At 41.3% G+C, this 17,198-nt stretch overlaps 1 protein-coding gene across 4 annotated transcripts in view; it reads right to left on the minus strand.

Annotated features, from left to right (window-relative positions):
* Window positions 1-250: 250 nt before the first annotated feature.
* Window positions 251-17,198, minus strand: part of elfn2b (extracellular leucine-rich repeat and fibronectin type III domain containing 2b) — a 97,958-nt gene continuing 81,010 nt past the window's right edge. For 2 of the 4 annotated variants that reach the window (XM_079618432.1, XM_079618434.1), the window contains one exon: window positions 257-5,938. In XM_079618432.1, coding sequence (XP_079474558.1) covers window positions 2,967-5,672 — 2,706 coding nt within the window. In that variant the 5' untranslated portion in view covers window positions 5,673-5,938 and the 3' untranslated portion in view covers window positions 257-2,966. Of the gene's footprint in view, window positions 5,939-10,408; window positions 10,528-17,198 lie in introns of all 4 variants that reach the window. The other 2 variants (XM_079618433.1, XM_079618431.1) reach the window with 2 other exon arrangements.

The following is a 17,198-nucleotide window of genomic DNA, read 5'->3' on the forward strand; positions in this document are numbered from 1 at the left end:
TTGAAGGAGAATGACCTTGAGCAAGATAACAGCATGAAGAATCACAGTCTTACTCCCCAAGCAAAAAATAAGAGGAAAAAACCCCCCAGTATGTACACATTTTCTTAAACAATAGATAACAAATCTTACAGACACCATGCCAATTGTATTATTACTCCATCTTTTGTTATTCAACCTTGAATTCATAGCAAAAATGGCTGAACACATTTGTACAGGAGTGCAAGTCTTTTTTTCTTTCTATTTTTTCTTTGTCAATGAGGGGACCATGTCTAAAACATAAAGCTGGGCATCAGATTTTACTGTTATAAAAAATGAACAGTCATTTTTGATTGAGTGTTGATGGTTAGTTCCTTAAGACCAGTCCAAGAAGGTTTTAAAATCATGTTCATAAAGTAAGGAAAATGTCACAGTAAGCCTCCGGTACCAGTCCTTTGAGAGTCCATTTCAGTTGCCCAAGAATGATTTGTCCAGTTAGGGTCCATTCTCTTTAAATGAGCTGTGTGCAATGTCTTCCTTAAGTACACACATAGCCCTAATAATCCACATATGTTATAGCTGCTGCTGTTCCTCTTTCTGTAAACCATAAAGCATCCTATAAACAACTTTTGACATATACCTTGGACTGGATTTTTTTTTAAAGCCCTCGAAAAAGAGAGAACCAAAGAGACATTGTGCCTGAGTGTATGTCCAATGTTGGCAGGTATCTATCACATATTTACAATGAAAAACCTTAATCAAGAGATATGGAAAGAAAGATGGTATATGAACATGTATTTACAATGAAATCCCTTTAAATAAGGGGTATGATATGATGTAAAGAATATGAACCAAACAAAAAAAATGTACTCTTCTGTGATACAAATGAATAATGGACCCTTTTACTGAAGGCACAAAACACCTGATGCAGAATAAAGAGGTTTGCTAATGCTAACACTTACCCTCATTTGAGCTGTTTGCATTCCATTTAAATCTAATTTATCTCATTATTTCCAAAATAGATATCTCCACAAATGCGTTTCATCAACAGTGATGTCAAATTAACGGCCCGTTACAAAGTGCTCAGATCTAAAGAGTTAGAGGAATAGTTCACCTTTTGAAAAATGTTCTCACGCTCATGTTGTTACAAATCCATGTGACATTCATTCTTTCTGAATTGTTAACTTTATTTTGCGCTTTTCCATTATAATGAATGAGAATTGCAGCTTCTGTCACATCATGTGCTTTGCAGAAGACAGAAAGTCATATAGTTTTGGAATGACACAAGGGTGAGTTAATGATGACAGAATTTGGGTGAACTAACCCTTTAAGCCATGCATTGTGAGTTTTAGTCATACTTCATTGATTAAACACCATTCATTTTATTTCAGTTGCCTGTTAGATGTCTCACCTGCCATTACATATAAACACGTATATTTTCCCACAGTGCCACTAATCAAATTTTTTGGTTTATTGGTCCCTGAAACTGTAGGCTGACTGCGGTTGCTGTGTGTGTGTGTGAGAGAGAGTGTGTGATCTCTTTTAATCAAATTGGAGGTCTTGGCTGCTTACCCTCGCACACTTAAGGATATAGCCTTGGTTAATTGCTAATTAGTTAGTGTAATCCAAATGGGAATTAATAAAATAATAGCTGACAGAGGTGTTGAAGTTGATATTATTTGTAATTTTTTCAATAAATAACATTAATAATGTATTATCTTATGAGATCTATATTTGAGATTAAGTGCTTTTGGGGAGAGGAGTTTTACTATCAACGTTGAAACCCAAGGTCAATAAATTATAACAAGAACATAAAACATCTACCGGTATTAATTTAAAATATTTATTTTTTATTTAATTAAATCTTGCTCATTTTTTTCTGTCTTAAGTCAGCATAATGTCAGCAAAGTCAGCATAATGGATAATAATTTCCCTCAATAAACAAATGAATAAATAAACAAAAAAGAGCCTGGAGAAACATGCCATATAAAGTGTCAGTTTAAAAGTGCCAAACCAGGGTATAGGTCACTTTGCCTGTTGAATGACTCGGCCATCAGCAACAGGCTTCCAAAAGCCAATTAATGGACTAAACAGATTTACCTCAGGGCAGAAGAACAGAATACATAAACCTCTGGTGCCAACAGAGACTTCATGCTCTTGCTTTGATACAAGTGACAAGGTAACCTATGATAAGGAAATGCTATTAATAATGCATCAGAGATGAGAGATGTACAGAACTATGTGTCTTTAATCTCCAACACAGATCTATGCATTTTCCACAAACCCTGGTAAATCTATTTTCTCTATCACCCCTTGCACTATTTATGCCAACCTGCACAGCACAGCAGTACAGCTCAGCAGCTGTCAAACACAGCTGACTATTCCAAGGTTCCCCTGGGAGATTCTTCTGTTTCATTTTTATCTTTTTCTTTCCTCTATTCCTTTATTTTTCACATGAGGAGTGCTATTGAAATGTAAATGTGGTTGTGCACAGTCTCTGTAATATGGAAGAGGGAAACTGCTTTTGACAGGTTTGTAGAAAATCAGCACATAATTTTATCCTCCTAAAACACACATTCCCACCAAACAAATGAATGTGATGACCAATGATTTGAGAGTACAAACAGATATTCTCTCTCAGGCTTAATAAGGACTCTAGTTAAGGTTACACTATTGATATGAACGATGAATACACAGATTATTTTAATTATTGACAAATGATAAGCCCACTGGATCTTTTTCACTGAGAACAACAATGCTCCAAATGATATCTCTGAATGTTATCTTATGTATGTAGTGTATTCTCAGGCTCTTTTTACTCTTTCTGGCTCACTGTACAAAAATGTTTAAACAACTTGTCCTCAAACCCTGAAAAACTTGGCTCTGTTTTGCAAACTGCAGCCATAACCCAACTTGCTCACTAGAGTTGCTCTTCTGGTTTATCAGGCAGTAAAAGAGATCTGCGCGGTGTATTCACACAGTCAGATAGATTACAGCTTTTGCTGTGCTGACACACCCTTCCAATAGTCAAGGATGTCATGCAAGTCCTCCCCCTTGGCAAACTGGACCTTTTTGCGCAAGGCGTTTCCAGCTGTTACGTAACATGACTCCTCACGTGGACCCTTTCTGTGGGGACGGAAGCGCTCCCAGATGCGCAAGGTGTTCTCAGTGGAGTACTCTGGACTCGAGGAGTAGCCAGAGTAATTGTGGTGACGTGGAGAGAGCTGAGAGTAGGAAGCAGCGTCTCTCTTGGTGCGTGACAGAGGCTTGAGAAAAGAGACCCTTTGGGCCGGGGAGTCATGAGAGCCCTCGTAGTATAGGGCAGGGACTGAATGACGATGCTCTGCACAGTGGTAGTCTGGGTGCACCTCCAGGTGTTGCTGAAGGCCCATCCCATCTACAGTACCACAGTCAATGCTACAGCCACCTCCTCCACCACTACCTACTAAAGGGAGCCGCTCCAGGGGCTCACCACACCCCAACGGGCTGCCCTTGTCTGAATAATGGCAGGGATCTGGGCTGTGGGGTTCCGGAACATCTAGGCTGTAAACACGACCCCCTTTCCCACTGGAAGGGCGGCAGTGCCTCTTGGAAGAGGAGACGATGACAGCAGCATCTGCGCTCATCTGTCTTTGAATAGGCCTCACTGCAGTAGCTGGGGGTGGTGGACGATATGGTGGGGACACAAAGCCACCACCTGTGATCCCAGGCCTCTCAGACAGAGGGGCAGAGAAGGGAAGAGGAGGTGGGGGAGGGATTTTTGGGGAAGGCAGGACTTGGCATGCATCACTGATACTAGAAGAGATGGAAATCAGTCCTCTGGTCAGGGAGGAGGAAGAGGTAGGTGGGGGTGAGGTGGGACCACTTGCCGTGTTGGAAACAGAAGAAGCTGCAATAGAGTCCAGCTTGAGGGCATCAATACAGTTGTTAATTATCTGGTTGACCTTGTCAACTTCCATCGCAATGGTTGAAATCTCGGACGCTGATCCCCGGCCATCATCATCTGAATCATCACCCAAGTCACTTCCATCATCCCCCCTGAGGTCTTCCTCCCGAACACCATGCATCACAGCTCCATCTCTCCCCCTTTCATCTCCTCCAACAGAGGTCCTAATATCCATATAGTTGCCCTTACTGGCCATGGCCTCAGAGAAAGCAGTTGCCATCTTCTCTACTTGAGGGATGGAGGACAGACGTGAGGAACTAGTGTTGGCAGACCCATGGCCAAGCATGGCAGAGCTGGACGAGGAGGACATGGGTAGTTTGCCATGGTGATGCTGATGGTGGCTCTGCTCGTGGAGTTTCTGGACAGCTGTGGGGTCATTTGCAACTGCTGCTGCCACCTCTGGTCCATATCGCATTTCCAGAATGGTTTTCTTCACACAGATGGATTTTTCTTTCTCTTCATTTCTGCGACGTCTTCGTAAGCAGTAATAGACAAACCCAAGGACAATGAGCATTCCAAAGAGACAGCCAACAATGGTCATGATGTAGTGGGTGGTCGTGGAGGGTGGAGGCATCAAGTCATCTGGATTTGGTGCTCGGGTAGAAAAGTATAAACAAGTGTGGTTGTAGCGCTGAGAGTTGCGTATAGATGCCACACAGAAGGTATAGTTGGTGTTTGCTTTGAGCTTGTTAAGGGTGATCATTTCCTTTTTTTTCTTCAAGTTCATCACATCTGACACAAAGCTCTGATTGTACTGCACCAGGATGTACATTTTGCTGTATGGCTTTGGAATCTGGATCAGAAGGGATGCAGAGGAAAGAGACACATGTTGCAGTTTGATGCTGGGACTAAATGCATTGTCAGATGAGGAGGAAGTTGTGGGCTGATGGTATGGTCCAATGGGCTCAAAAATGTCAGGTCCCAAGCCTGAAGAATCAGGATCAGGTGGCAGAGATGTCAACCCAGGAATCATCACCCCATTCCGGCACACAGAGGAAAGGATGTTGCGAGCACTCCGTCCATGCCCGGCAACAGGACTCAACAATGGATAGCCAAACAACTCCCGTGGGGTCTCGCACTGAAGTCGATCATAGGTGTGTGTGACATTGTTGAAGGCCTCTAACCAGCTGAGGAAACTGTAGAGCTCACATCCGCAGTGGAAAGGGTTTCCTGCAAGCTCACATCCCATGAGCCTGCCCAACACAGTGAAAGTGGATGGGTCCAGCCGGGCAAGCTTGTTCGATGACAGATCCAGGTTGCTGAGGCTGGGGCACTCCCAGAATGCATTAGTGGCAATGACTTCAATGAGATTATGCTGCAAGAAAAGACATTGCATACGTCCCAAACCTCTCAACATGCCTTCTGTCAGGTTGGTTAACTTGTTATATCCAAGTTGCAGGACCTGTAAATTAGCTTGGCTTGCAAAAGCACCATCTTCGATGTATGAGATCTCATTCTTGGTGAGGTTGAGGTCGGTCAGGTTGGTAAAGCGACTCAAGGAAGTGAAAAAAATAGCTTTGATCTTGTTCTCATTAAGCCGCAAGTCATGTACTGTATTGTTGATGTGCTGTGGGATTGTCTCGTATGGTGGCTGGTTCTGGCTGCATATGGCCAACCACACATAACCTTTGTCCCCCTCGATCAGCCAGCAGTCACCTCTGACCAATGCTGGTGGGCATAAGACAAGGAAAAGGGGAAGGAAGAGGAGAGTGGTACAGGAAGGAGAGAGGGCAGTCAACAATCTCTTCATGATTGTAGTGGAGAGGAAGGGGTGTTTTAAAATAAAGGGAAACAAGGTTGAATTATTCTATAAGTTTGTTATTGAGAGTACATAAAATATCTTTCACATATGCAAAAAAAGGATCTTCTTTTGAGCCGTCAAAGCTGTTGGCTTGTCATGGTTTCTAACAGAGTCCCCATATTTGCTCATATCCGGTATAGCGGAGTTAGTGCCTGATACATTTTCAAAACTGATCTTGAGTTGAAGGACAGCTGCTGGAGTCTTCTCTGATGAATCTGTCAAATGAAACAAAGACAATACATATGAGCTTAATTTAACAGGAAAATATCAAGGTTTCTCAAAATGTAAAAATAAAAACAAATGATTACAAACACTAATATGCACTAATATTTTATTTACTTTTATGTAAAATATAAAACAAAAATATAAAATTTCACAGATTATACAAACACAGATTTTTTTTTGAAAACCAAATTTTACAAGCAATTTATAAAATAGAACTCACATTTTAAAAGAACACATTTGGTTGTTAGTCACTATAAAACTGAATATGTAGCCACTACAAACATATGAGTCATAGAACACGACACAATAACATTTCCTAATGGATTCTGCATAATAATGGAAGCCAAATCTATGCATTTCTCAAATCAAACATTTAATTGGTCCATATTTTCATGGCTGCCAATGATGAGATGGCACACGAGCTGGTACAAGCTGGCATAAATGCATGAATCTGTGTATATGTGCATAGTGATTGCTGTAAACTCCTGTATAAAATCAGGGGGCAAAAACTAAATGAAACCAGGAAAACCAACTGCAATTTGGACTATTTCCAAACAAATCATTCACTAGCTGTAAAAACAAATAGTGCCCTACCCTTGGATTTCATTGTCTTAATCATTAAAATGGTAGCAAATGAGCCATATACTGGCTTTCCAGAATATGGATAATTTATCTCACCCTGCCACCTGTCTTTCAGGCCTCCATATAGACAGCGAGGGAGGATTGTGATACGACAAACATCATTAATCAACAAGCCATACAAGGTTTCCTGTTTCTGAGCAGCATTCCAGGGCCACTGTATGCCAGAGAGGAAAATATCTATAGAAATGAGGGATTAAAAGGTTTTTGCATTGTGCCTGCGCCATCCTCCTCTGAACGCAATGGAACACATTTTAAAGCTGCAAAGAGTCAGATCTGCTGCTCAATCCAGATGAGTCTTAGCTTTTGTTCTTATGTTCTAGCCTTGAGCACCATCAGTAACTCAACACTCAAGAGACAGTTACAAGAATATGTGATTTAATCCTGGGAATTATAACAAAACAACAATCTACAGTGAAATCTAGGTTGTAAAAAAGTTTGCAGCAAGTCCTGTAACCATGCTATCACCACTATGAAGACCAAGGTTGTTAAACCAGTCTTTGACACAGTTAAAATTCCCTCTTTTTTCTCCAACTTATTGCTCTCTCTGTATTTCCTCTTTGTACCCAGTGTTTCCCATCATTCTGTTGTATTTTTTTCCGTCTCTCAATTAATCATACAAAAGCTTATTTTGAATGAAAATATTTGCCAATCTAGAATGAAACGTGCCCTGAGAGTAATTAGAGATCATCTGCTACTGTTTTTAGATCACTACCACAAAAAAACAGTTCTATCAAAGGCTCCCAGGCAGCATTTGCAGTCTGATCATGCCTCTATATCTCGATGCCCCTCCACCTTTTCTCACTTGTTCCTCTTTTTCTTCCTCAGCCCACCAGAGATGTGATCTGGTTTGGTGCTCCACATAGTGAGGCCCAAAGGAAGCTTTAATTAGGGCTGGGGCTAAGGCAAGGAGGTGCATCCCAATGAGAGTGCAGTCTGTATGTGTGAAAGAGAGGCTAAAATAAATGAAGAATTATAACACAACCCCAGTTGGATAGAAATCGCTTGTTTATTTTGCGACTCAATACCTTTACACCATGAGATATTGATTGATTGCAAACAAACTGTTTGCTCTCCTGCTTTCATTAATTTTGTACAGTCGTCAGAGCAACAGACAGATTGGCACCTGATTTAAACTTGGAAAGTGCTCTCGTTAGAAGTGCCAATTACTGATTAATGTCTCTCCAAAACAATTACCTAATTAGTTATGATGATATCTAAACAACATCTGTGTACACAGAGAGGGTCTAAATTTAAGCACAGGTAAGTACATTTTATATTGACAGTGTTTAAGTAAGTTTATTTTTTCCTCTTAGTCTTTCCATCTGCCAGCCTATTCTTTAAGTAAATCCAAACAGGGCCTGAGTGGGAGGTTTGCTACATGGAAGTGTAAAAAGTCTCATTTCAGATTGGTGTGTGGTATGTGCCATGGTTTCATGTGATACTGCGAGATATACTAACACACAAGAGCCTTTGATAATATATATACTGTGTAGGCGCAAAACAACACACAATTTGCTATGGTTTCGCTTTGTGTGGTGGTGAGGGCTAAATCTGAAATCCCCAGAGCATATATACAGCAAGCATGCATTACAGACGTGTATGGAGACAAACTAGCAGTCACACTATATGTTTCAGCTGTGTTTAACTTTTCCCAAGGATCAGGTGCAAATATCTCCTTTTTGGTATATGAGAAATGTAGGATAAGAAATATGAGGAGGAGGAGAGAAGTAAGGAAAACAAGAGCATATTTAAAGATTTGGCAATGGTTTGTAGTGTTGGTAGGAGAATATTTCTAGAGGACTTTTGAAGGTTAGAGAAGGGGTTTGACAATGTAACTCTGCTTGAGCCACGTCCTCGTTGCTGCTGAATAGAACAGCACTGAGACCAGCTGTTATACGGACCAGGACATCACCATGGTCTCATGTCTCTATTGACAGGTAACTGACAGTGTTGACACTGATGCAAAGGAGCAGGCTGGCAATGCTTTCTCTTCCCTCTATTTAGGAGGAAATGTCAGGCAGTGTGAGGTGATGTGAGCCAGTTTGAGGCAATGTGAGGTTTTGAGAAGTGATATGAGTCGATTTGGACCAGCGTGAGGCGAGTGACATGGTGTGAGGCGGTCTGAAGCAATGTGAGGTGATACGGGTTTAAGCAATGTGAGGTGAAGTAACTGAATAAGGATATTTACATGCACTTTCAAGAGTTAGTTTTCGGTCAGACAAAAACAATAATTCATCCTGTAATAAAATGTCATGTAAACGTTTAAGTCAGGTTTTTGCAGACAAACATATAATACATTCGTAGCTCAGAATCATACAGAACGTATACATGCCATTTAAACCACATTTGGCCTTGCTGTGGTGCACTTATTATAGACAGGTGATGCACACACACAAAAAAAACTTATCAAACTAAATGTTTAAATATGTGATAAATATACTTTATTTTGAAGTGTCATTGTTACATATGTTACAGGTAACTAATAACAATAAATTATGCACAATTAACTGGAACCAACCCTAAACCAAACCCTTATTCTATATTTAGTTACTTAGTATTACTCAGTACTTAAATGTATAATTACAGTTCAATAAAAAACATTTAAAATAAAGTGCAACCATTAAAAAATAAAAGTTTGAACGGAATTTTGTTCATGAAAATATACTTTTGAGATAAAATATAATCTAAAAAAATCTATATTAGGAATGTATTTTTGCACATAAACATGTTGTGCAACTAATAACATGATGTTTGAAGCAATGTGAAGCAGTGTGGCTCGATACAAGCCTGTTTGATGCAATGTGAGGTGAGGTGAAGCAGTTTGAGCAGTAGTATGAGGCAGTATGAAGTAATGCAAGGCAGTGTAAGGTGAAGCAACATTAGGCAGAGTACATGATGTGAGACAGTCTGAATCAATCAATGTGAAGCATGTAAGGTGATCTAAGACTGTGTGAGGTGGCTTGATTCATCAGGTTTGCTTGCCTGTGATGAGGCAGAGCTCAGCCAATATATAGCTTAACATCTGCAGCAGGAGCAATGCCAAGCCTCTAACAAACCCACGGGGATCATATGTTTGTGTACCACACACCTGCTGCCGCAGCCTCACACAAAATAACTGTACTTATTGCAGGGCTTTAGAGATGCGTCTATACACATGCACAGACTGTGTAGTAAGTGGGGATGATTAGAAGTCATTATGTTATTGACACCTGTATGAGAGAGTAACAATATGAAAAAGTGACTAGTCATGAGGATTAAGTTAATAAAAAAGCTATGTGTGTTTGCACGTGTAGAAAAGATTATTGCGATTAGTCTTTGCAAGTGTACATGTGTGAGTGGGGTAAGATGTGTCAGTGGGTAGAGACCTGCACTCCTGCGGGATTACCGCGAGACCCAACAGACTGTGGCGCGGGACAATATTTGATGGGCGATGCCGGTGCGGGTGGTGCACTCGTGTGTGCAGGTTGCAGGAGAATAAAATTATTCACAGGACTCACTTAAAATAGAAATATCTAAACAAATGAATTGTTATTCATCTTTTCACAAAAGCAACAAGAACAACAAAAAAAAAAGATTTACAGGGGCAAGCATAGGCCAAGCCCGCCTTCTGCTTACCGATTGCTTTTAGAGGGAAAAGCTGCCAATAATTGCTGGTCTAGGGTCAGTTTTCTGCATTGTGAATGTAGATTCTTTAATAACAAATAATGTATTGGGAGCCTTTATGCTGGGATGTGTAGGTTGTGGCTAAGCAGCCTAACTTGAAACTATTTCATGGAAATGTAATGGACGTACTGAATACAATCTATGTATACTTTTACCTGCGGTCTTTTGCAGGCCGGAGCGGGACAAAACATTAATGTTGTGGGTGGGACCAGAGAGAAGGTAACATTTATTTTTGCGGGAGCTGGACAGAATTCCGGTGGAGTGGAAAATCCATCTGTGGGTACATTTTAAAATGTATTTGCCAGGTGTAAAAATATACAATATGAGATTTTGATCAGTTCCCAATGTATAAAACCATGTACCTGTAAATTATTTTTCAACAAAATATTTTAAAAATAGGGGGAATGAACTATGCAAATGAGCAAATGATTAATGAAGCATTGTGAATGACAAGATTTTAAATTATTTGTCAAAAGACTCGCTGTATTAAATAAAATATAAAAATAAATAAAAACATTTCCCCCAATATATTAGCTGTGGAGTAGTGTGCTAGATGCTTTGGGGAAGGCTGTGCCAGTGGCTCAAATAATGGTAATAACAAGCTTTGCCTTTTAATACAGAAAAAAATACAAATACTATAAAAAATGAAAAACAAACAAATCAGCAGCACTGTAATGGGATTATGTGTGTGTTTTTTTGTGTAAACGGTTCAAGTAGTCACCCCTTGATATGGGGCAAGTTGTGTCACTGGACCACTAATTTTCCTATGACTCTTTGTTACAGACCGCTTTCAAGTGAAATGAAAGACAACATCTTAAAACATAATTTGGTCTATTAGTTTTACATCTAATTTCTTCTTTCCTAGAGCACAACTTGAGTAAAAATTTACCCACGCTCCCCTAATCTGAGAAAGACAAGATTAGACCCTGAGGCTGACTGCCACCCAGTGACTACAAGTCTTTCAATTATTGCTCATACTTTTCCCAGAGACAAAATGAAGGACAGATTGAGAAACAGCTGAAGAAAGTGAGACCAAGTGAGAAAAGCTGGCCAGCCTCTGATCTGTAAGTGTGGTTCAGACGGTGTGAATGAACTTCATCCTTCCCATGGGGAGTGTTTTCCGTTCAAGACTTAAAGTGCTAACAGGCAACACACTGGTAAACAAGACACAACCCTTTTCTTTGGCTTTGTCAATGGCACATCTACAACTGGAAATGCTCTCTCTCTCTCTTGCACAAACACACATATAGTATACACAAGGCCACCCTGCAGTAAAAAGTGAGGCGCAGTGCTGTTCTCCCCAGCAGGGAGGTCTGTTCTCCCTTCTCTAATTAGAGCAGATTGATCACTGTGCATTGTGATTTCGTTCGGTCCAATGCACAATGTTTAATGTTTGGCCCCTAGGTTTTGGTGTGTGTGTGCGTATACATGTGTGTTTATGAAAGCATGAGTAGTTTCTTTTTGAAATCCTGGCCCACACACAGTAGTTTGTCTGCTCTGAGCAAGTGTTCAATCGTGACAGGTTTTACTTTCTTTACTTTCTTATTAAATTCTTTAATTTGAACTTTGCTCAAAAGGAAGCTAGCTCAAATAGCATAGCATAATGTTAGCCACATTGTGGCCATGGGATTGATTCCCAGGTATTAACTAATAAAATGTATACTTTAAATACAACATGAGTTCCCTTTCAGTCAGTCACTACGAGTTTCGTCAGTGACTGACGAAATGGGGGTTTCGCTAGAGAGCCCATCACCTTCGAGTTATTAGAAAACGAGCCAATGGTATGAAAATACCATGGGTCTGAGGAATTAGCATCACGAACTCCGCCCCACCGCATGGGTATAAAAGGAGCCGCGAGTGCAATCTCGCTTTTTGTTTCTGCATCGCCGCCGAAGTGTTTATGTGCTTCTCTTTGCCTTCTCAAAAAGAATGAGCGTCTCTCTCAGTCGGTGTTGGTGTAACAGCGCGTTTCAGCGGGTTCATGGTCCTGTGGCTTGTCTGTGCAGTGATTTGCACGCGGCTCGTGTTCTCCCCTGGGCGCTTCATCACTGATAAGAGAGCTTTCTGTTCTAAAAGAGCTGCATGGGCACGTCTTTTTCAAGATGTCTCGCCCGTGTGTTTCTGGATGTGGGCGCATGATCCATCCACCTGAATGTCATGAGCGCTGTCTAGCGTGTTTGGGCTTTAATCCCGCTCAGACAGCGCTTGTGGATAAGTCATGTTCTCCTTGCGGGAACATGGCCATCGCAATATTAAGATCGAGACTCCGTGACCTCCGTTAAGAATGATCTTAATGATGACGCCATGTTGCTCACAGCATCACAAGGCGGGCTTGATTCCTCTAGAGATGAGGATTCGGTTGCGTTGCCTCCCTCTGGAGTGCCAGCGTTCGCTGAGTCTGATCCAGAGCTGACGGCCATACTTGCCCAGGCAGCTGAGAGCATCGGGTTGGAGTGGCACACGTCACCCTCCCCCGAGCGCTCAAAGCTGGACGATTGGTTCCTGGGGCGACTCGGCACGTCCTGGCCCTCCTAGGCCTGTTGGTTCTCCACCACTCTCGTGGCGAAAGCCTACAGAGCTGCGGGGCAGGCCGCCTCCACCCTACATGCCATGGCCATCCTTCAAGTCCATCAGGCGAAGGTGCTCAGGAACATGCACGAGGGCAGGGCTGACCCAGGGCTCATGCAAGAGCTGCGCACTGCTACCGACCTCGCTCTACGGGTGACGAAGGTCACTGCACGATCCCTGGGTCAGGAGATGTCCACCTGTGTGGTCCAGGGACGTCATCTGTGGCTCAACCTGGCTGAGAGAACTGAGATGCTGAGAGAACTCGTTTTCTCAACTCCCCCATATCCCAGGCTATGCCTTGCCACAGTCGTCTCCCTCTGCCGCCAGACCCCTGTCAGAGCAGGCCACCGTAGAACGCTCATCCTTCCCTGGCCTCCTCTGTCAGGACACAGAATCCCATCGTGGGTACGCCTTTAGTTCCAATGACCCCGCTGGTTCAGTTTTTGGGAGCCTGGCTAGAGATTCCCAATCTGCCCCGCTAGCTCGCACGAACGATCTGGCTATGCGATGCGATTCAGTTCGCACGGTCTCCTCCCCGTTTCCGCATGACGCCTTGCTAACAGACATCTGTAGAGCTGCAGGCTGGGCGACACCTAACACTTTTCCGAGATTCTACAATCTCCGTGTAGAGCCAGTATCCTTTTTCATACCATTGGCTCGTTTTCTAAAAACTCAAAGGTGATAGGGCTCTCTAGGGAAACCCCCATTTTGACAGTCACTGACGTAATGTCTCCGTTCCCTCATTCAGGGAACGAGGGTTACATATGTAACCGAGACGTTTCTTTCGATAAATTTGTATGCCACAAACATGTAAATTTGATGCCATAGTGTCGTCAAAAAAGCCTGCTTTATCTCTCCAGGCTAATCTGCACTCAAATGAGAGTCTTTGGAATGTAACTTCCAATATTTTTTTTTTTTTTTTTTTTTATCTTCTATAATTAAAGTGCAACAGTAACAGCCCACTTTTTCACCAGTCTTGGTTCTAAGAGTATTTTCCCTTTAATCTTTCTTCTCAAAAGGGATTTTTAAAAAAATCTTCAATGTAAAGTTTCAAGCTATAATCCAACAGGTCTATAAATCACTAACAATAAGTATTTTATGAGGAAATGAATAACAAGCCCATGAAGGTTTGTGAATGACACAATAAAATAAAAATATGATGGTACAAAATAAAACTACTGATAGTTTGGTAAACTGGATTTTTTTGGTGAAACACTATATCATTTTCAAAAAATGACTAATAATACTATATAATTATTATACTATATAATTAGTTTAGAATGTATAGAAATACTAGTATATTAGTATAGGAATAATTTTTCAAAATTCTAATTTTCAAAGACTTATCAATCAAAAACGGTACCACTATAAATAAGCAATAAATGACACCATTTCTATGGCCATGTCTCATCTTGCCTAGGGCGCCACGTGAGGCCTCTCTGCCACTGGTGCTTCCTCAAAAAAAATTCACACCCCTAGCTGAAATGAGGTAACACATTCTGCATTTGATCATCTGTGACTGCAGTCGACAACCATGGCTAACCAAGCATACTGATGCCTAACACACACAAAAACAGGCAGCACCGACGCAGCTGATCAACAAACTATGCCTATCTTCTGAAGAGAGGGGCTGTTCATGGGACGGCCGCCCATTCTGTTGAGACAGCCCCTTCTGCAGAGAGGTTTGGCCTAGCGGCGAAATCCAGACGCCAGGGATCAGATCGGGCCATCACTCACTGCCCCACGGGAGAGAAGGAACTGAGCAGATAAGGGAAAGAAATTAGGTCTACACGTCCCATCATGCCTCGCTAAAGGATGGAGCTGTGTGACCCAGTTCCCAGCATCTCAGGTGTCCACAGAGAGAGACGAGGAATGTCCCAAATCCGCATTTAACCACACCACAGAGTATTTAACATACTTTCCTGCCCTTCACATACACTTGATGACACATATTGCTGTTCACTTCTGCCCTGTAACTTCATTGTCTAACACACAGCAAGCTGCACTTCACACACTAACTCATGACTGTCAGCTCTTAAACTTTGCATTTTCTGTCTGCAGGGCAGTATTTAACTCTTTTCATGAACTGATATAATCCAGAAACACTGTACTCATACTGAAGTAGTTTGTCTTACATAATTCATCCCACAGGGTGAGACTGACGGCAATTCTTTTTACATTTCAAAATTCACAAACCCTTTTCCACAGTGTGCTACTGAATAACAGCACACATTTAATGGAGATTTTACTAAAAATCCCTGTCTTGAAAGTCGTGGCCTAGGAGTCTGGTGCTAATATGGGTTCAACACACAACTGCATTTGCAGATACAGTTGATCCCATCATTTCTCTGTTGTGTCTATCCAAGTGGAAGAAGACCAAACATAACATTTAAAAAGCAAGTGTTGTTTAGAGCCTGTGTCTGTGGTCTGCCTCAGCAGTTTAACATCGCTCGTCAACGCCAAAGTAATGGAGATGGCCAATCAAATCAAAGAAGGCAGAGAAGCAATGGATGAACTCCAGTGCAATGCTTCAGTTTTGAAGGTGCAATGTGTATTATTTCTGAGGATCTATTGACAGAAATGCAATATAAGATCCATAACTATGTTTTCAGTGGTGTATAAAGACCTTACGAACCGTTATGTTTTTATTACCTTAGAATGAGTCATTTATTTCTACATAAGCGCGGGCACCCCCTTCTATGAAGATCGACATATTGTGACGTCATGTTTCTACCGTAGCCGACAGCGAACAAACAGCGCTACAGAGCGTGTTTCGTCACTAACTTGAATGAGAAGCAGCAGAAAAAGACGCCGCACAATTCCGCGAAAATGAATGACAAACAGATATTGTATAGAAAACGAAGGCAAAAATCACGGTACGAAAAACGGTAAAAATCAAAGCAACGCCGAAGTTGCCTTTTTTCTGGATAGGTAAGGTATTCCAACTTTAACAATGCAAATGAAAACTGTTGTTTCATAATGTTAGCATTACTTAGAAGCTAGCCATAGACACCGTGAGAAGTGACTTTTCCCTTGTCAGTGGTGTAAAATATGTAGTTATATTGTTTCATGTAACTTAGTTCTTTTCTTTTGCTGTGTTATGGCTTTGCTATGTGGGGATAAATGTGCTGGTTACGTTCGTGAGACAAACAGCTGATTAGTACTATTGACCGTAAAACACTAACGTTAGCTTACACTATAACAGTTCATATTAGCCAGCTAAACTTTTACTAATCTTCTCCCTCGCTGTGTTGTGGGTTTGCTATGTGGGGAGAAATGTGCTGGTTACGTCGGCCACCGTAGCTTCTCCTTCGAGTTTGAAAAGGGAGGGATAGGCCGTAAGTGACTATCTGTTTGCAATTCGCAAACCTCACCACTAGATGCCGCTAAAAATCACACACTGCACATTTAACGGTGAAAGTTTAATGTCAAAAATGTTAAATGAACAACAAAAGATTTCAGTCATGGTTAGGAGTGAAAGGGTGCATATTTTAAATAAAAATATCATTTGCAAATAGTTTAAATGCATTACAATAAATTCTAGGCTGCTTATTTTACTACTACCTGTCCTTTTTTTACTTTCTTTAAGAAAAAAAAAAGTCCTCCCCAATGCTCAAGACATGGTTATGGCACCAGTAAATAAATTACTTTCGAGTGATTCGTTACAAAAGTGCAAATCAAATATGCAAAAGAAGCTCGAATGCATGTGTGATGCACTAGAACAGGCCTGTTTTGGCCCTGTCCCAAATGGCACACTTCATGTGCATTTTAGGTTTTGTGGATTTACAATGGCTGCCGTGTGCATGTGTCCACAAGACGGTAGGGTGTCCCATTTGTCATTTTAGGTTTGAGAAGGGTGCTCGCGAGCACGCACTATGCAGCTGATTTGCGCCCTCAATGCATATCTATGCCTCTCTGACAGTCAGAGCTGCGTTATGTCACGAAAGTGTGGATTTGAGGATTGCATTTGGGACCACCACCTCCTGCATGACACCTGCATGCTAGCTGACGTAAAATAAAGGATCAGGCTTTGGATTGCCGAATACCGATCATTTAAAAAAAAAAGTATAATCGGCCCCGATACCAATCCTCGATACTTACTTGCGTACTTCTACTTTATTATTCTTGTGAGTTATTTTATCTTTTAGCTATTTACTGTAAGTGGATTTTCATGCTTTTACTGAAGTAGTGATTGTATACAATGAGGAAGGCATTGCTATGACTTGCAATAAATCTAGCTATTGTATCGCAACTGCATTACTTTACGGCCTGATTATCAGTAATGAGACTTAAGTTCATAAATAAAGAATAAGTTCATGTTTGCACAACAGTTAATTTACTCTTTATACTATTGTGATGTCAGTATTCAGAATCACA

The sequence above is a fragment of the Phoxinus phoxinus genome, assembly GCF_949152265.1.
Source record: "Phoxinus phoxinus genome assembly, chromosome: 1".
Lineage (NCBI taxonomy): Eukaryota > Metazoa > Chordata > Actinopteri > Cypriniformes > Leuciscidae > Phoxinus > Phoxinus phoxinus.